The sequence below is a fragment of the Syngnathus floridae genome, chromosome 6 (assembly GCF_059516105.1).
Source record: "Syngnathus floridae isolate MCC-2025c chromosome 6, RoL_Sflo_1.0, whole genome shotgun sequence".
Lineage (NCBI taxonomy): Eukaryota > Metazoa > Chordata > Actinopteri > Syngnathiformes > Syngnathidae > Syngnathus > Syngnathus floridae.
In genome coordinates, this window is record NC_142418.1 from 7582366 (window position 1) to 7603623 (window position 21258).

The following is a 21258-nucleotide window of genomic DNA, read 5'->3' on the forward strand; positions in this document are numbered from 1 at the left end:
AAATATATTCTGTGGTGAAGGTGAATGTTTGGTGCAAAAAAGAGGAAAAAAAAATATGTGCAAGGCCGGCAGCCAGCCTGCATGCAGACTAATGTGTGCCTACAATTTGTTTTCATCACAAGTGCCAAACGCCACACCTGTAGCATTGCTACGTGTAAGATTGAGGCAGAATCTCTGAGCAAAATGAGTTTTACACATATGGAAAGACACACTGCATACAGTACATTCAGAATATCTTCTACATTCATATCAATCAATGTATTTCTCTGATTCATAAAATCGTGTTTACAATTCATGTCGTGAAAGTGTAGACGTGTAAACAATTCGCCAATTGCTAAAAAGTATTACAACAGTTACAAGGTATCCTTCAACTTCACATTGGGATTTAAATTGAACAGTGATTTTAAACTATGTGAAAAAATTGGCGCATCGGCTTTTTTTCCATCTCAGGCAGCTTTGCCTGAAGCTCGCTTCAAACTAAAAGCGAAATATCGCTTCAGCTCGCATGTTTTACGTGTATTTGTGGTTAGCAGGGGGAAATTTGCTTCGTGCTGAGAAGAGGAAGGGCTTCTCATTCTCCTCTGACAGAAAGAAAAACAAAGTTTGCACAAAGCTAGGCGGCTGGTGGGGTTGCTAAAACTTTGGCTGAGGCTAAATGAGGTTCTTCAAGCACAAGCCACATGGTGCATTACCCAAAAATGTTATACAGGAAATCTTATGCATTCGTGTCATTCAGTTCCCCCTGATCAGAATATCCGCTGAATTAATGTTATGTAGTGTCCGTGAGTTCTTTTGGTGTCCACACAAAAAAAAAATCTCATGATGTGACCATGTAAACAGACTTTTGTCCCTATTAAGGTAGCATATCCCTCAGTCCTGGATGGATTCCAGCAGCTCTGATATTCATTACTCGCAAGCAATGCATGGTATCTTTGAGTGTGAAGTATTATGGCACCCGGCCCGGAATAGAACCAGGGATTTGACACAGAAATGAAAAAAAAAAACTACAAGGTCAAGACAGGTCCAAGCCCGGGCTAACACACAAATTCCAAAATGCACAACAAAGGATATGTGCCTCTATATTTCCTACTAAGTGTGACGACTAATAAAAGAGGTCAGGGGTCTAACCTCGGGGCCAGATGCATCCACAGCAGGACATTAATCCGTTCCACAGTCCCCTTCCTTCGTGTGAATGCTGACACTTCGCCATTAACAGTATACTAATTCTTGAATGCAGCAAGTCCCAGTGCCACACAGGTCGCCCACACGTACATCAGATCTCACATGCCAAGAAAAATGAGTTTCCTCACCCATGCTCCAAAGGTCTTAACAGGTTTGGTGACACTCCCGACCGAGTGCTATTTGACTGTGAGGACATGACTCAGATGTCAAATGTTCGCAAAATAATAGACCTTTTTCACTCTGACGTCACATGCAAGGTTATTTCAGTAAACGAAAACTAACAAAATAACTATAAGTAGGGTTGAAAAAGCATTTTCGTTGCTAAAAACTGAAAGGTTTAACGTTTCCATAACTAAATTATAATGAAAATGTCCTTCTTTCGGCAATCAATTTAATACGTGTCACACGCCTGCTTTTCTAGCACCTTGGTCAGCGCCCTGCTTCTGTTTACATCGGTCACAGCCACAACCCCAGAGCAATCAGCGCTCATTGCATGACATTTGTCCATTTGTCAGGTCGTCCCCATATGCCACCCGTTTGCTCCTTGTGCTTGTTCTCCTGTGCTTGCTTCCAGTTGCCGACCTTGTTTCAGCGCAAACTGACCAACCACGTCTGAACGCCTGCCTGCCTCGATCGACAATGTCCGAACCCCGCCTGTCCTGTCTGTCCCGTGACATGTGGCTTTGGGAATGATTTTAAATGTATTCATTTTGATATTCGTGCACGGCCAATAACCAGAAGAAGTGAAGTTCAAACAGCCGTCTCGGAGATGTTGCCTTCTTAATGTGTGTCATACAGAAACAATGTTATTGAGTAGCTGACAGTAAATAAAGGGCCACCTGATGAAATTGTTCCTCAAAGACAAATTTGCGTGTGCTTTACAAATTTGGCAGGTTAGCTGATCATCCACAAATGCTGATGATTTAATGACAACATACACACTGTGATGCACTCCTGTTTCTTCAAACTTCAAAGCTGCTGTGTATGCAGCTGAACATTTCATTTTTGCTCTTCTTTTACTTTGGTGAAAATATTGACGGGTGTTTTGTGTAACCTTGATACACCAGCAAACTCAAAACAGATGGGGTGGAGGAATAAAAGATGAACAAAAAGAACTACTCTTGCAGTGTCAAGAAATAAAAGAGAATAAAAGAAAGCACCAGACCGGAGCCTTCCTATACTCAGTGAGCTATTAAACATTGGAAGAGTCGTCATAACAGGAGATATGCCGACAGTAGCTCAGCCGAAAGACTGCTCAGAGGCCTGAATGTAGTGTGTCACTAAGGACAATAGGTGCACCTATTGTGGTGAATTATTAAACGAAATGTGATTTGCCCTTGGACATGGTGAATTGTGATTATTGTTGATGTCTTTTGTCTATTTCATAAAATTGTTGAATTCAATTGACCCTTTTACATTTGAAACCGTTAGAAATGGATTTGGTTACACATAAAACTGTAGTTTTATCAAAGTTTAATCTCTTTTAATGTACACATTATAAAGCGAGATAAATTCTTAAGCATGTCATGAACTGATTTTGTTGACTTTTTTTAAAATTAGAATTACCGTGATCATAATCCGCTACTGTTTAAGTTTTGAATCCTGCGGTGTACAGTCTGGTGCGGTTTATCTGGATTTTTCATAAATTTTATGATATTTTAAAATGGTTTGTTTGTTAAATACAGGTAATAGAAATGAGGACATTATATTTCAAACACCTGCGGCTTATAGTCCAGTGCGTCTTATATATGAACAAAACAGGATATTCCCCTAATTTTAGCTGGCGCGGTTTACAGTCCAGAAATTACAGTAGTTTTCTTGTTTTGTAATATTCTCTCTGTCCCATATTTTCAGGAAGGATGGATGGACCTACTTCCACCTGTTCTCTTCATTCATCGTCTATTCCTTTTATCAACTAATCAGCTTCCTCCAATCCCTCATGCGCCTCTTTGTCTTGTCTGCCTTTCTGACAGTCTATGTCGAGTCATTGTTGGTAGTCATGTTGGGCTGGTCCTGCTTCCTTTGGTTCAAAATCTATTCCCTACATTTCTATGTTGCTTTAAATCTTGCTTTTATGCTGGACTTGAATTTACACACTTATATCAACAGTAGGAAGGAAATAAACCCAAGAGAGGTGACTAAATATTCACAAACAAAACTCAAAAACCCAGTATCATTACCTCCAGCTTTGGATAATTGTCATCTATGAAGCCAAAAGCAAATTTGGCACAGGCATAACCTGCAATAACATCTTTGAAAGCAGTTTTTGCGTGTGTCAGCTGTATCCATGGTTACACTGCGTGTGCGCGTGTGCACTCACAGCCATCGTAGATGTCGGTGGGGATGTGTACGGCCGTGTGGCTGTGGTCTGTGAGGCGTCGAAAAGACGGATCCTCCTTAAAGTCCGGACGGAGACGAGATTTGCGTCCCTCGGTTTCATTTGAATCCAGCTATTGAAGAAAAACATGAAAGATTAAAGTAGTATTTGCCTTTATTGGCTGACTATGGTTTATATTTTTATGACTTTGCTAAGATGAGGAGACAATATGCAGTCTTGCATCAATGACAGCCTGCATTGAGATGTGGATGACGGCCAATGAGGTGGGAGGAAAAAAGAGGGAGTGCGGGAGTAAGAGTGTGAACACTTGCTTCCTAATAAAGCAACAATACAGCTGCCTCATCTATCTCATCTGTCAATTAGAGGGGAACCATGGCAGGAACCTCTTCACCTGTAAAATACAAAGGGTGAGGGGGGCGTGAGGAGGGATAAAATAGAGGCAACAAAATAAGATGAAAAGAAGAAAGGCTTGAATGTTACATGAAAGAGGTACAAGAAAAGAGTGAAACGCTAGAAGATGAAAGGGGGAGGTGGAGGATACCAATGTGAAAGGGAGTTCAACCTCTTGACTGGGTCGCATCAGGATTGCTTGAAAGAATGACCAAAGTCTTGGGACACACTTATTGATATAAATGTGGGATTGTTTGATTTCTTCTTTGATTGAGTCTTTGCATTCCTTATGTTCTGATTAAACTGCTCAGTCAGTTGGTCGTTTTTTTTTTTTGTTTTGTTTTTCCATCACTCATGGCACTAAGACCTTTGTGAAAGAATTTTGGAAGATGATGTAATAGTTTTCTGCTTTTATAGAGCATTAAACACTTTTTGTCTGGTTGAGGAATCGAGTTTATTAAATTGGCAATTGGACAGGAGTTCGAAGTGGCAATTGGACTTACTCAACTAGTAATGAATCACATTTTTGGGGTCATTTGAGTAGAGAACAAACTCCCACTATCCAACATTCGGTCTTCCAAGAAGAGTTCTCCCAATACTTTAGTCCGTCTACAGTGTTGATCGAAGGAAAACACTTACGTTGTCCTTGGAATTGTAGTATGCAATTTCATCATCCTGCAAACAAGCACAAGAGAAAAACAAAAAAGGTCACCATAATTTGCCAAGAACAAAATGATGGCCTCAGTTATCGTAACGGACGCGAGGGCGCTGGCAACGAGCGTCCTAATGCGTGGTTATGTGCAATATTTACTGACGGGGCTGCAATCACTGTGTAAGGCACACACTTAGGCTGCCATATTAAAGCAACTGAGATGATGAAATACAGTCCATCCGTAGCGGTATATGAACTGCATGTGTGTCTTTCCTTTGGTGTGCATCTTTCTTTTGAGATATTTGGTTGTTGAATGTTTATTTTGAACATGAAAACAGAAATTGGGAGGTGCAATAAACAATGAATAATAAAACACATTTAATTTATATATTCTGCTTTATTGATGATGTTACTAATGTGATTAAAATGATTTATGGGGTTCAATGATTTATGGGGTTCCGCAAGATTCAATTTTTGGACCCCTGCCTTTCTTGCATTTGCTGTCTATGGGTTCCATCTCCAAGCATGGGATTTCCTATGCTGATGACAATTGTATTTATGTTCTACTAGCAAAATATTACTTCTCTTTAAAACCACTTTTATCATGTTTTGAAAATATTAAAGCATGAATGGCCTAAATAGTTTTAAATTTAATGAAAATGCAGCATAAGTGATGGTGGTTCTTTCCAGTGGTCGTTGTATTTTATACTTGCATTTATGAAATTATTTTTCTACAATGTCTTCCCCTAAACTGTTAGTCTTCCCCCATTGAATGAAAAACAGATACATTTTCAAATTTCACATTATTTTAACATCCTTACAGTATATTTTTAATAATTTTGTAAATAATCGCTGTTTAGAATTAGAAAATATCTACACGTTATCTGCAAGAATGAATGCGTGAAATGTTGATTTTGTAGCTGAATGTTATTACCTTTTTCTGTAAATATTACTGAAATGACTGAACTTTTGAAGTTTTTGCCACAAAGCTCTACACCTTCTCTATGCATGCACAAATTATAATACAAAAACTGCCACAATTTTTCCTCACCTCATACTCATCCTTCCACTGATGTTTCCTCTGGAAGTTTTCGGCAGCTGTAGCCAGTTTCTAGAGGAGAAAGTGGAGAGGGGGGGGTGAAGGATGACAAGGATTTCAGTCGGGGGAACTACACAGCCATTGGTTTGCGTAATTATTGGAAAAGTGCACAAAAAGCTGCAGACACAGATATATTACTACCATCCCTCTCTTGCACAACTCAAACTGTCCACGCTATCAAGGTCTTACAGGAGTGTGGGGCAAAAGGCCACGTCGCGCAGCATAATAATGTCAGAGTGAAAAGGTTTAACGTGCGTGCGTGCATGTGTGTGCGCGTTGCAGCCTATAAAATGGCACGTCGCTGAATCACGTCACAGGTGAGTGAATTACTGACCGGGCGCTTGTCACTCAAGGGGGGCACTGCTAAATAAAGGCTGGGAGTGCCACTCCTGTTACCCATCCATTTTCCACTTATCCTCACGATCGGGTCTCGGGTGAGCTAGAAGATATCTGACTTAACACGAGAGGCAGGATATACAATAGGCTGGTTGCCAGCCAGTTACAGGGCACATGGACAGAAGAATTCCCATCTGTATTCACACCTTGAGAATTCAGTTTTTATTTAATCCTACCCTTCTCAAATATAGTGGAGCGACCCCCACTCAAAGGGGGGCTTGTGTGACTCCAGGGAACATGTTAATTAAAATACAGTGTTATGCAGTGTGTGGAACAGTGTAGGACTGGTTTGCACGTTCGCCTCACAGTTCAGAGGTGCAGGTTTCGATTCTGGGTGGGTTTCCGTACACATTCCAAAAATATATACATTAGGCCGATTGATCAGTCCAAATTGTCCGTGAGCGTAAATGGTTGTTTACCTTTGTGTGCCCTGTGATTGACTAGTGACCAGTTCAGGCTGTACAAAGACTGCTGGGAGAGACTCCTGCACACCTGTGACCCTCGTGGTGGTGAAGCAATTCAGAAAATGGATGGATGGATGCCGTGCAGTGGCGTACTTATGACAATTTTATAGACAAACAATACTATTTATAGTCAGACAATATTTTCTTTTCCTGGGCCGCTTAGCTGAACTGATTTAGAAGCTTTATCTTGGGCCAGAAAATTTAAATTATTGTGAAAATATCAAATGTGATTGCGTGACAAAAATGCACGATGGCTAAGCAGATCCATTCATCATATTTCCCATGGTATCATTTCCATCCTCTGTTATTTCCAACAGCACTCTGCTTGTGTTTGTCAAATCCTTTCAAACAACTTCACGCTTCAGTGACTGATCCAAAGACAGACGGGTGGTGGTAGGGGGGGATAGAAGATTACAAGGCACACTGCTGGCCCAGCTAACCCCTGAAAAGCATTTTACTCCAAACCAAAACGTACATTTACAACACTCACAATCCAGTATTCAGCTAATGACATGATTGCACTTTATAAATCATACGTATTGATAGAAAGAGCTTGTCTATCGCTGGTCCAACGTCAAAGTAATCAATTACAAAGACTGCACCACAGAGGTTGTCTTCAAATATTCACCAATGTTTTTGTAAGCGTGCAGATGGTTTATGAAATAGGCCATGGAAGTGGGATGGAACTAGATGATCGTATAAAAATCTCACTTATTCCTTTTCATTAATAATTCACTGCACAGACAGTTCAAGTCAGAAAATACGCCTGAGGATACACAGTTATAAAATCATAATACACGTATATGATTTTTCCGAAATATATAATTCTTTAAATGTTTCAGTTAATTCTTATCCTCTCACTGCATAAGGTTATATGATCATTTGATCATTCTATCTCATGAGCTTCTGATTTATATGTTGTACTCAAAACAATAAAGCAATCTTTCACCTTATACTGCCAAATGTATGTGCAAATGCATGTTCAAACACGCCTCAGTGGAGAGCAGACGGATATGATTGTTAAAAATTCATAACAGGACTTCTGGAAGATGTGTGTGAGTGTGTGGAAAGACAGCCTAATGAGTCTATCCCGCAGTATATATCTCTTTGTTCTACACACACAGCTTGAATTTGATTAAATCTTGTCGACATTTTCGATAATGAATGCAGTCCAACATTTTGGTACTTAATCAGACTGTGGGAAAATGTGTCGCTACAGTGGCACCAAACTTCAGAGTTCAAATCGGTGTCATGCAAGGCAACTCTACATCTCTTCTGGAATTTTTTTTTACACCTGCTGGGCTCCTTTCGGGTCAATAATGACTCATTGACTACCAAGCTCACTGTCATTAAATTTCATATTCAAAAATTACATTTTCGCATGTCATGCCATTTTGATGGACATTTTAGTGTTTTTCACCATATTGAAACATTTTCCCATCGTAAGATACTGAATTGCAATCAAATCGATTGTGTTGTTTTTTATTTTTCCTTGGTCAATTATGGGTTTATTTTACACTTTGACTAGAATTTTAACTTTTGGGCTACATGGGAATGAAAATAGAGACCTTAAGGATGATGAATCTGTAAAAGGACATTTTAACCGTCCCATCTATTTTTGTCCATCAAACATGCTGATTCTTGTCAACCAAGGTTCATCACCAATATAATATGGCTCTTTTTTTTCTATGGGAGACACTCAAAGTGTCTTTTGGAGTATTATAGATTGCCGAGTCATCTTAGATTCTCCAAAGAAATCCTACAGCAGATAAAGTGCATTCGCAAGCTTCATTAGGTTCCAAATATTGCAGAAACATCAAATCTTACTTCCTGACATGGAAGGGCTCCTCAACAGTTGTGGAACTTGTAAATTTGTGTAATCACAGCAAAACACACCATTCTAAATCAATAAGCCCTGAGAGAGTTATTGCAAGTTGTCATATACTCAAATTGATCAGTGCTTGTTCGCAAGGAAATAAAACAAATTTCAGCAGAGAAACAATTGAGTTAATGGCCGTCCCTAACTGGCCGCTCGCAACGATCTCCCTGTAACTGCTCATTAGTCTTCTACTGTCTGTTTGTAGTGTGGATGGCTCAGCTCCTTCACTGTAATGAGTTCACACCGTGAACCACCATTGCTGACCACTGGAGACCCAAAGACGAGCCAGCAGCTTGGCTGCAGCTTTAATAAGGGAGGAGGATGAGAGCTGGATTCAAATCTGTCTGTTTGAAAAGTGCCACAGAAGAAGAGTGAGCTGAAATAAAATTCTCTGCAAGTGGGAATTCTAATGTGATAATCACAGTCGCTGAGAAAGACACATGCCTTGTACAATGCTGCATTTCAGGCTTCTAGGAGCTAATGGACAGTTGAAGAGCTACCTTGAGTTACCTTGTGTATGAAATGCACTAAATAAATAAAACCGCCTTGCACTCGCTGCTTGAATGTTTATTTGACGGTGAGTTCCAGAAAATTCTCAAAATCCTCAAAAATCAATTTTACCCAACATTATAAATTGTACCATCGATTTTTCCTCAACACAGGCTTCAAATCTTCAATTTACTTTAATGCCGCATATTCTACGATGGCATTAAAATAGTCGATACCAATAATTCTTTTTTTCTCCCATGGGCAGCTCCCTGGGCATCATTCCCATGCTTTACTTTAGACAACAAACAAACAAATGTATTATCTTGATAATGATATACGTATACATATTCCTTGAATGGTTTAAAATGATGTCATATTAAAACATTTTTTCATGGTACATCGTCTTTTCAAGCTCATTTTGCTAGAACATAGTCAGGTTCTCATGTTTAATGCAGTGCTTATCTCTTTTTAAACCATTTTTCACAAAATCCCCAAAAGACAAGCACATATGGACTGGAAATACGAGATCAGCTCGACTAAAGCCCAGACTCTCTTGTGTGTGCATGCAAAAAAAAAAAAAAGGCTCCTAAAGCCTGAAATCAATGGTCCATTCAGAGCATGCCGCTTTCTCCCTTACACAACAAAGCAATACTCACATAAAGCAGTAATGGCCTAAAAGATCATTAACACACACACTTGTAAAGCCTCCACCCACTCACATCCATTCACATTTGGCAAGTTTTGTCATCACGAAGCCAAGAAGAAAAAAAACATAAAATAGGAGGATTAAGACAACGAGTGAGGGCCATCAATATAAGAAGCTGAGTGAGTCCAGGAAGAAGAGAATGAAGGCTTATTGATTAATGCAGAGCAAAGAGGAAAATACCTCATTAAAACCTGAGAACAAACACATAGAAGAACTCAATAGTTTAAATATATTTTTCTGCATGGTCAAAGGAACAACGCAACTGGATTATTCAATCATTCAACAAACAAAGGTGGGTGCAGAAAATAACGAGTGTGCCGAGCAAGCGCGTCGCTTATCAAACGCTAGACGTGGAGGTCGGGCAGATAAAGAACATGTTGATTTTTATATTCCACTTTGATAGACTGGCATGGCAAAGGGCCAGCGAGAACGCCACAGTGGAGGGACGGTGATGAAAAAAAAAAAATATGAGAGGCGCTCTGGGTGCCTTGTGGCAGAGCCTTGCTGAAATCTCCCAGAGGAATGTCGGCAACTGCTTCTGTTTCACGCTCCAATGTCAATGTTGTCTACCCCTGAGAACATCTTGTGACATAAAATGTCAGCCAGAGACTTATTTAAAAATATTCATCCATGTTTCCATTCAATTCCTATATCCCTGTTCAGGGTCTTGAGCGTATCCAATGGGTGAAAGACCGACTATATCCGCACCAGTCAGTCACGGGGCACATATGAAAACAGACAAGCATTTACTGTCACCTTCACACAGTCATTGGGTGAGAAATGAACTGATGCTGCCTGCATCGATGACGGAAAAAAGCAGCATTGCACATTCAAATGTAGCTGTTACCAATCGTCCTACTTGAAGAACCTTTTCGGCCATTGATTACAGGAAACAAACACCCTCAGCAAAAAAATCCTTTTTGGATGTCTAAAATGGGTATGACATATTGTTTTTGTTTTGTTTTGTGTATTTATAAGTGAATAAAAAAGCTAGTTTGTTGCCCTTATCAAATAAATTGCTTCAGAGAACGTTAAATTGTGTTTCTGGTGCGGTGAATTAAAGGAACAAAGGGCATTTTGGGGGCCAATGCAAGGTTAGTCACAAAAATGAGGACAGCAGGTATTGAACAAACCTCAATGAGGGACCTTCATGGATACACTTAGAAAAAAGACGCTTGCACAGTTGTAGCGTACTTTCAAAGAAATAGGTTAATGTCTATTTGAGTCCTCTTTTACTCGAGAAATTAAAGTCAAATGTATCCATGGGCATTAAAATAAAAATGTTGCCTGCTTTTGCATTCCGTTCTGTCATGATTTATGACGCCTGCGGAGCATGCAGTCGGTTGTCAACTTGAATTAAAAAGAACTACTTCACTCAACCAATTACGATATTAATTTGACCTGATTAATGTATTTTTTTTTCTAATGAACCCCAGGACTGTAGACATGACCTTTGCATCTGAGAAGAAGAGTGATGTTTTTTTTTTTTTTTTTTAAATGTTTATCTAGCACATAGTATTAAACCTTCTGTTTTATTCAGATTGGTTTTCTTTCCCTGGGTTTATCAACGGTTTGCCTAACAGGGGTCGTATACCTCAATAAATCTTGCCGCCCAGAGTAGCAGACAAGACTTGTCCACTACCTCTCTTCTGAGCTCATGAAAAATGTCCTCTTTTCCAGCAAAAGTCAAACTAGCTTTTTGAGTCATAAAATCTAGACAAAGACATAACTTCTCTCATCGGGGCTGTATAATAAATTATGCGCATAATACTCCAGATTATTATTTTCTGGACATGTGCTCGTGTGCGAAACATGTGTTAGGATGGAATTTTGTGCGAACACATATGAACTGAAAAGAGAATATGTGATTATAACTTCATAATGCTGTCCATAGTGCTTTTGGAGAGCGAATACAGTAAATAAATATAGAAATATTGGATCTTCGAGGTTCACAATTCACCCTCAATTTATTCTCTGAAAAACATTTTTGATTTTTTTTTGGTGCTCTTTTTAAAATGCTCTTAGATTTCACCATAGCAGTAAATTAGGTGTTTTAGTCAACTATGTGATTAAAGTGAAGTCAAAGTTGATTAATAAATGATGTCACTAAAAGTTTTTCGCTTCAGGACAATATTTTTTTGCACCGAAGTGCTGTTTTGAAGGACCGGAATAGTTGCTGAATGAGGACTAGCGCAGATCGGAATAACCAGAGGTAGCGAAGTTCTTTGTTTGCTTGTTTGGTTTTGATTTAGAATTTGGTTTGATTTTCCTGTTTAACTATGCTGGTGTCTAATATGATACTTTGTTTTCCCTTTGTTTTGGATTCCTGTTAAGCTTGTATTCATCCCAATATCTTGTTTTGTCTATTGGTCCCTTTTTTAAATTACTTTTATCCTGCACTCCTGCCCCGCTTCCTTGCATTTGGGTCCACAAATCTGCCACAACACTAACCGATGTTCTCCTCCACAATCTTCTCACATCTCACTCTCTGTGACCTGCAGAGATGTGTTAAAATGGTCGTATTGATGGTTGTAGTACATTTTGTTGCTCCACAGAGTAAATTGGTAATTGGAAAACGAGAAGCCAAAAACACACGTTTCTTTTTGGAGCTAGGTTTAGCCCGGGTTGTTAGTGGAAGTTACGGAGACTCTTCTAATTATCTGTCAGCCAACTATGTGTAAAGGCAATATTGTTAAATAAGTTTGAAAGGATAGTAACATGTTTTTAGTAAATAGTTAATTTAGGGCAATATATTTTTTTTTACAGAGGGTGTCAACTATCGCCGTAATCTGACATATGCAATATTCACTAATTGTTCTATTTCCGCAATATCATCTTGGTGACTCCTTTGCTCATGCTCATTATGCGCCTCATGCTCATTTATTGCATCTGTCTTATGCAAAGTGTATCAAGTGCTTTCCTCTGTAATGTCTGCATTTGTTTCATCGTTGGCACACACAGTGGTGAGTGTGTGTACAGGGGGAGGGCGGTATTTGTAAATCTGTCGCCTTCTGCCACAGTGTTTCCAAATGAGCGCAAGATGCGACCTTATGCGCATCGATATAATGAGCTGAGGTTATGATAGGATCAGAGATGTCTCAGTCTCCACAGCAGATGTTACTCAACCGCCTATCTCCGCTCTGCACTGATTATATTAGAAAGACGAGAGGTGTCTGCGTGTGACAGACAGAAAGACGGAATAGGAGGGAGCAGCGCAGATGGGGTACTGTGACGAGACTTGTGGTAAGCCTGGGAGAGGTGTTGCGTACAAACCTTTTCACCATGGTGTCACACCTACATCCAGGTGGCAAAAGCTCAAGTGAGCCCCTTTATCATTTGACCACAATGGTTTGAATGTGTGGTGTGTCAGTCAAAAGGACGATGTGATGCTTGGTATTTTGCCTCCAAGGAAAACGTAGCACTGGCCCTGGTTTACATTTCAACAGGTAGTACCGTATTTTCCGGACTATAAGGTGCACCGGACTATAAGGTGCACCTTAAATGAATGGCCCATTTTAAAACTTTGTCCTTATATAAGGCGCACCGGACTATAAGGTGCACCATCATGTCAGATTTTTTATCCAAATCAAATCATTCTCCAATGTATCATTTTTATTTCAACTTCAGACGCAACAAATTACTTTATAATCACAAAATAATGATCCATAGTCTTTTTGATTCATGATTCATAGTCTTCAGCAGGCCACTTATGATTGATTTCATGACGCAATGCTTCTGGCCAGTTTAAATTTAGGAATTTGGTCCATATGTAAGGTGCACCGGACTATAAGGCGCATTGTCAGCTTTTGAGAAAATTTTAGGTTTTTAGGTGCGCCTTATAGTTCGGCAAATACGGTAAGCTGATTGAAAATAGACACAACTGACTTTTCTATTGTTCAGATCAATAGCACAGATGTGCTCTTTTATCACGAGATACCATGCTTTTGATTTAGCGGGCAAATGATAAAGTAATACCAACCAATCGATATTGCAGCTTTTAATACCGTTCAGTACTGCACTGAATTTCTACACAATGGTAGGACTGCTGACAATATACTTGGACAATATTGTGCCCCCAACGTGACAGCTCAAAGTACATCATGATATATGTCCGTCCCTAGCGTGTCATAGCGGCAGTACAGCTTTTCATTTGAGCACAGCATGCACGCAGCAGCAATTGTGTCTCTTTTAACCTGTTAAATACCTTGTGGGGGATCACAGAGAGATTCTGGGCATGATGCTCTAGGTACAAAAACCCACATGGGAAAAGTGGGATTTACATTGCAGGCCACATCCTGAGTTCCCAATTTGGATTTAATACATGTGTAATTTTGTGTGCATTTTAAATTGCAATTTTTAATTTGGAAACGGGAAAGAACAAAACTGCAAATAAGTAATTAAATAAAAATAAATGTCTGAAAATGAACTGAAACAGCATTGTCCGTAAAGTTAAATACAACTGAACTGGATTTAACAAATGTCCTGCATTGTTATGTTTAATGTTTCAGCCATTATACAATGTTTGAATGTTTAATGATTCTTCTAAAGAAAACGTTTTTGCAGTTATTGTTTTTTTTTTCATTAAAATGTTTTTTGTATGGTTTGGCCAGTATCGAATCATTTTGCCGATGCCATCCTGGCATCGGTGACGTATATCCCATCTGCATGTTTACGCTGCACTCAGTCAGATATCCATTTCCATCTAATCTAATTTTAAATTAGAGTTAGATTAGATTAGATTTATTGTCTTTGCAGCGGAAGGTGCAAAACAATGGCAAGCGTCAGCATCTACCATGTAATAAAATAAAAATAAAAAACACCTTCACACCAACAGTAAAACTATATGCAGTACATATACCACAGTCAGGGTATAAACAGCAAGATGCATGTTGTTGTAAAGGCTTATCGAGCAGCCACTACTCCACTTAGAAATAGTAAAACAAAAAAATCTAGGGCAGTAGGTGTGCTGTAATGTAATGTAAATATATGTGTTGTTATATTCATAGTAGAACACTACCATGGCCCAGATCTTTACTATATAGAGCAGAGCAAACACCCATAAACCTTGAAATTATGTTTATAGTCATAGTGATTTACTGAAAGCAAAACGGTGCATACCAGCTGCAGTTTATGGCCATGGCTTGAGGGTTTACATTAAGCGGTGTTACAGACCAGGCTATATGTCACCCAGTGCTCACACCAAGTCATGTACAATATATGCAAACATACAAAAGAGCCAGTAATGCTCGCTTAGTGTGTATGCATAAGACAGTCTGTCTGCCGAGAGTTTTACGGGTTTGCCTGAATTGTGCAGCATTAACAATTTAAATTTTAATCAGTTTCGGGGGCCCCTTGTGCTTTCACACTGGCGGCGTGTTCATCCATTTTTGGAGCAACAACCTTTTTTGTGCTCTCAGAGCTGCATTTTTTTTTTCTAACACTAAAATTCGCAAGGCTTTTGTGAAGTGTTCATGGAGTTCAGTATATTCTCTGACAGCCCCGGAGGGTAGTAGTACAGCTATTGTAGTAAAAGTTCTAGATATTAAAATCATAAAAGTAAGTTTTAAAAAAGTATTAAAAATGTATGTGAATATATCTGAAAAAGAAAAAAGCCTCACCTCAGACAAATTTTGGTAAAATTTAATTCTACTAATGGTCGAGATGACAGAATGTTGAATAAATGCCTCACCTCTAATAAAGACCGATGTCTCCGGGAAAATAATATTGCTTGTATTGCAGAAAGTAGTACTCATTAACAAATTAACACAAGCATTTATGGTTGTTTTTAAAGCCTCATTTCTGATAAATGCCTCTGTAGTTGAGTAAATAAATTCTCTCTCTCGTAAAACTGTTTTGCTTTCCGACTATCATGAAGACAAACTGTAACGTAAACGATCGTGAGAAAGAGTAATGGCCCCATCCAAACCCTTTGGCTTTATTTTGATCTGGTTAGGTTCATTAACCTCGTGTAACAAGATCACTGCGACCACAGCCAGTGAGGCGTAAAGCACCGCGACAGCGACCATGTGTAAATGCGCGTGCCCGCTGGATATCAAGGCTCGGCGAAGATCGTAAAGCCTTTGATACTGTGCGCTCTCTCCGAGCAACGTGCTACCAAGTGCACATTAATAATGCATGCCACGCTCTTCCCACACACTTATTTATGGAGGCATGAGTACACATGCGTAGCCACACACAGGTGGCTGGTTAAACCACCGTCTCAGTCTGGGGCTGTGAGGCAGAGACAGCGAAATAAAAATTCTAGGTGGACTTGTAATATGTGTGCTTACATTATCCGCGTGCGGGCTTGCCATTCACTCATTCATTCATTGTCCTCAGGCATTCCGAAGGCAACATCAATAGAGGTCACTCACAGGGCAGGACGAGACAAAGATGTAATAAGCAGCAAGGGGTGATTGATGTTTGGAGGAAGGTTGGACTGCCTGACTTAAGTTTTCTGACCCACGGTAGATGGACAATATTGGTTAGTGGCGATAATGAGCTGTTAAGCTGTTTTGTCAACAACTGATAGAAAGTGAAAGAACAAAATTGAAGAACAAAACATTTGTTACAGCAAATGTTAGAGCAAATGTTATGACTGTTTAGTGCTATTTTTCTTAAAAAAAAAAAAATTACCAAAGAGGGTGGTTTTATTTGAGGCAGCTGGAATACATTTGATACGAGCATGCCATCACAAGCCAAAACGTAGCTGTTAGCCTCCGACTGAGTCAATTTGGTTTCCGTTGCTTACTTAAAACACGCCAGACAGACACTTGGCAGGAGATGTGTTCATGAAGCGACTGTCTGCATTACTAATAAGACAACGAGGAGGAAGCTTCATACAGGAGTCGGTCAGGATGCTGAGAGACGAGTGCAATCGGCGCCCTCTGAATCCACAAACACACACATGCCAGCGTCTATTGATGACCCACTTCTCTTCTTAGAGAAAAGAAAAAAAAAATCCTCTGGGTCATAGCTTTCATTATGGCACTATTTCTGCTTTTATGTTGACATGACTTGTATAATGAAGCCAGTTCTCATGGATTTGAGTAGAATTGTGTTGTATTACTGCTCTTACGACTGCTCAGAGTGACGAATGAGCACGCACACTTTTTTATTTATGGCGAATGTTTTACTTGCCACGCTTCACCCACTTGAAATGGTGAAGGCTGAAAGATAGCTTTGTAATTTATTGACAGCAACTCTGTGAACAATGCCAGCTCCCAAATGGGGGATCAGTTGGCTGCTGACACCCAAATGACAAAATTCCTGTTTAAATTCCTGCATTGAGACTTTTTCATGAATCCTTAGATGATGTCCACCTAAAATGGCTTTTGCCAACATATTTCAAATCCTAACTTTTGTTATGATTTATTGCGATACAAAAGACATCAGTCATCTCTGCCATTATCCTTAGAAGGGTTTTGGGATATTGCATTTGTATTTTGGTTCCAATTAAATATTGGTTTGGCTTCAGATGTGTTTGAAAAGAAACCAGGATGGTTAACACATCCTGGATGCTTCTTTACTTCCCCACTGTGAGCCTTTAGTTGCAATTGGGTGTAATTTTGATTTATTTGGGGGCAAATGTTAGCTGCCAGAGGATTATTACAACATGGAGGAGTGTGACGGCTTCCTCTTAGAGCACAATGGCGCTTATGTATCACAGGAAAAAGCAAACAATCCAATTCAGTGTCCCTTGGGATGGCAAACACTCAGCCAGCCAAACAATTCAACATATGATTCTGTTAATTAGGAACCAGATGGCACTGCTAGAAACTGAAAATTAGGTATTTGGAGAAATAAGACATTAATCAACTCAAGTAGAGATATTTGCTGAACGCTGTTTAATAAATGTAATTATGAATATCCTATAAATCAATTTCAATTGACATCATTAGAGCACTTTTCCTGTTCGGAAGTGATCAAAATAATTTAATTAAATGTTGTTTTGGTACACTTTTTGAATAATTGCTGGGCTTTTACAGAATGGCATAGCACAGCATAGCATCAAATCGAATTGAATCGAATAGATTAGAATGCAGGTAATATACAGTAGAGTTGTGCTATTCCAGGTAAATAAATTAAGTAGCTTTTATTCTATTGTATCAATTCAATGGACATTGCACTAATCCTTGTAGGTTGTCCGTCTTGGCCACCTAAGCGCAGTATGATCCAAAATATGGATATAATATAAATGGAGTCATTATCAGCTCCTCAGTAAACCACAATAGTCATTCTTCGCAGGGAAGAACTAGGACAGCTTCGATACTGTCTAATTTTTATTCTGAATTGGACATGTGATCATACTATTTACAATTTAGATGGAATAGAATGTCTCCAGAGGTGGGACAGCTTGATAAAATACCGAAAAAACATGTTTGAATGTTCCCTAGCTTGCTTCAGCGATGGTACATTCCCCGTGGGAAAGTGCAAGCTGTCGTTTCTTTGCGCTTGGCCTCGTTATTAAAGATGTCAGCATGCACGGGCTGGCATTACACTTCCACGCAGATGCTTACTTGGTACATTGTGTCCAGTCTTACCTCCAAGGCCGTAGACCTCTTGCGGAGCAGCTGTTCGATGTTCCTGGCGGCTCTGGCCACCAGCTCCTCTGCATCATTCTGCTCCACGCTGTAGAGGTGCTGGTTCTTTAAGAAAATCTACGCAAACACACAACACAAAAACACAGTCATGCATGTAGGAACTCCAATGTTGGTTACTTAAGAGCTGCGATCCCCAACCTTTTTAGCACCACGGACCGGATTTTTGTCAGATACTATATTCACGGACCGCAGTTTGATGACGTATGATTTTTGCAAAGAATACTTCTAAACACAATTCTAGAAAAAACAAATCAAAGCGAAATCAAATGTCAAAAGCATCAATAAATTAAATAATCACTGACTGCACATTGTTTGCAGAAGTTTTCTTCGCAAAAATTGTCCGTGTTTGAATTACGATTTCATCCCCGCAAAACAGTTCAACTACAATCTAAAACCTCACCATACGGTCTTGGACTTTTAGTGAGACAATTCCCGCAATTCGATTTTGTTCTGAATTTCTGCGTCAATTTTTTTCAGGGTCTCCTTCAGGATGCCAAAATACCAGAAATTTTGCCAGGATACATGTTTTGTTTAAAAAAAAAAAACGAATGAACTTTTGAATGTGATGAAGTCTCCGCTCCCAAAAGGAAAAAAAACGTCAGTTAAATTGTCACAACCAATTATACAATTACAGTATATTTGGATCATTGGTATGTTCTTACCTGGGTGAGGCTCTTGCCGGCCATGGCAGTGTCTGCCAGGGTGATGAGCTCTTTCTGCATCTGATCAACCCATTCTTTAATCCTGCCATTCAGAAGTCAGACACATGGACACACACACAAACACACAGAGCAAGCGAGTTAAGCCACTTGCGAGGCAACATCACCAGAGCAATTAAGCTGCCAATCACATCAGTCCTGAAGGCGACAGGCGAGCTGCTCAATCACGAGACATCAAAACAAACAAGGGAAGGTGTCACCAAACTGGTAGATCAATCCGATTGAAAGGACCAGGGTGCAACAGACCTCTCCATAATGTGTGTAAACAATAAACACTAGGGTTTTCACAATCTACAATCATAATTACAGCGATTGTGATTTTTTTTTTTTTTATCTATCTTCTCACCTAGTTTAGGGGTGTCCAAACTTTTTGCAAAGCAGGCCAGATTTGGTTAGATGAAAATGTATAGGGGCCGACCATTCGCACCGACATTCCTCAAACCATTACCATAGTAAATGAACTTGTAAATATGTAACTATATCCTTTGCTGTCTGCAGATAGGTTGATATTGCAAATGAGAATCTGTTGTCAATTGCACTACCATTAAAGTTAACGATTAAAATAATACTAAATTAAATGCAAATGAACAATTTTATGAAAGTTGAATGATTTTTTTATTAGATGTATTAAGTTTGTTTCATTATTGTTATCGTTGTATTAATAAAAAGGGTGATATTGGTGTTTGTGACTGCAGTAAACAGGCCAGGTTGCATCATGTCCGATTATTAATCTAAATTAAATCATTCTCGATTTTATCTTTTTTATTTCAACTTCATACGCAACAAATTATTTCATAATCACAAAATAATAATCCATAGTCTTTTTGGTGTTTGCGATCACTGTGAGTCGGCGGCGCGGACGCGAAGTAGTGTGGAGAGTTAGTATGAAGTAGACAAGCTCTTACCAGTAGTCCGTGTTTTTTTTACCCCTGTGCAGCGTCACTTGCAACGTCTCTGATTTTAGCGTCGCCTTAGTCCTAGGTGTGTTGACCTGGTTAAACTGTTTGTATTTGTGGTTTTTGTAGAAACTCATGACTATTTGGTGCTCCTTTCATTGATATTCAGGTTTCGGTGAAGCCCTTTGAGATTAAGAGCTATATGAATAACTTTGACTTGACTATGTAGCATATACAGGCTAAATAAAATCGGGTGAAAGAATTGACCTTTGTCATATGTCATGGTCATTCGATCAGATTCAAGATTTCCAAAGGTCATCAAACAACTCCTTTCCAGAAAGATCTCTACCATTTTCACATTTTAGGACTGTTCAATCTATTCGTACACAATTTTCCAACCTGTATGAGCATTGAGAGCCAACAAGACGAGCACCAGCACCATCAGTGATCAATCTTATATCATTTAGTATTTTAAGATGAGCAATCATTTAGAGATTGAAAATTTGAGATGTGTCTATAGTTTTCTACAGGGAATCGCCTGTTCTTTTTTTTTTTTTTTTAACCTGGCTTTCTGGCAGCAAATTTCAAGGGTTTAGGAAGCTCTGCTGATTTCTAGCGGCACAATCAACATTTTTACCACTCCCAAGTATGTGTGACCGAATGGTGAAAAGGTCTATTAAGCTGTCAATCCCAGTAGGCGATGGCGAACGGCTTGATTGTGAGACATCAAAACGAATAAGAGATTCATTGGGTGAGGTGTTGCCAAACAGGTCAGTCAACCTGATTGAAAGGGCCAGCATTCAATCCAGTGTCATCAGGCGATTTCCCGAGAAGTGGGCCAAATGGGCTTGATGTCAGTGACAATGATGGTAATACGAGTGAGCGAGCCGGGAAATGGAGACAAGACCCATCTGTTTAATTGTCAGTAAGAGCCCGATGGACGTCAGGTCTGAAAAGTGTGACAAATAGACCTTTTGGCCATGACATCACACATGATTATCATTGACAAAAGACAAACCTTTACAAAAGTAAATAAACCATTTTACTTATATACCATTATACCGAAGCAGATTGATTGAGAAAATAGCTTGGATGATACTCATGGCCATCCTTTCCTCCAGTATAGATTGAATGTGCAAAGGTCAAGGTGGAAAAATGTCATATAGAGTAAATTGCTTCCAAGGGAGACGTAACTCTAGCCGTAATTGATATGTCAGAAGTTAATTCAAAAGTGGATCCCCTTGCGCTTATTTTTCACAAATATTATGAAAAGGTCTCAACTGTAGCTCCATAATAACTGAAAAGAAATGGCATGAAATAATCCACAAAATCAAAGCTCTTGATTTTCATTTGCACACACGGGTGCCAAATGTAGACCTGAAAAATAATCCAGTCGCCCTTTCCCCTAGTTAGCGTTAATGCTAATCGACACTTTTGGTAATAAA

General features: G+C 39.3%; 1 protein-coding gene across 4 annotated transcripts in view; it reads right to left on the minus strand.

Annotated features, from left to right (window-relative positions):
- The window catches only part of cacna2d1 (calcium voltage-gated channel auxiliary subunit alpha2delta 1), a 56576-nt gene that overhangs the window by 29939 nt on the left and 5379 nt on the right, over nt 1–21258 (minus strand). For all 4 annotated transcript variants that reach the window (XM_088378808.1, XM_088378806.1, XM_088378807.1 and 1 more), the window contains exons 2-6: nt 18861–18942; nt 18139–18255; nt 5614–5673; nt 4550–4585; nt 3503–3632 (exon numbers count right to left, since the gene is read on the minus strand). In XM_088378808.1, the coding sequence (XP_088234934.1) occupies nt 3503–3632; nt 4550–4585; nt 5614–5673; nt 18139–18255; nt 18861–18942 (425 nt within the window). The remainder of the gene's footprint in view (nt 1–3502; nt 3633–4549; nt 4586–5613; nt 5674–18138; nt 18256–18860; nt 18943–21258) is intronic.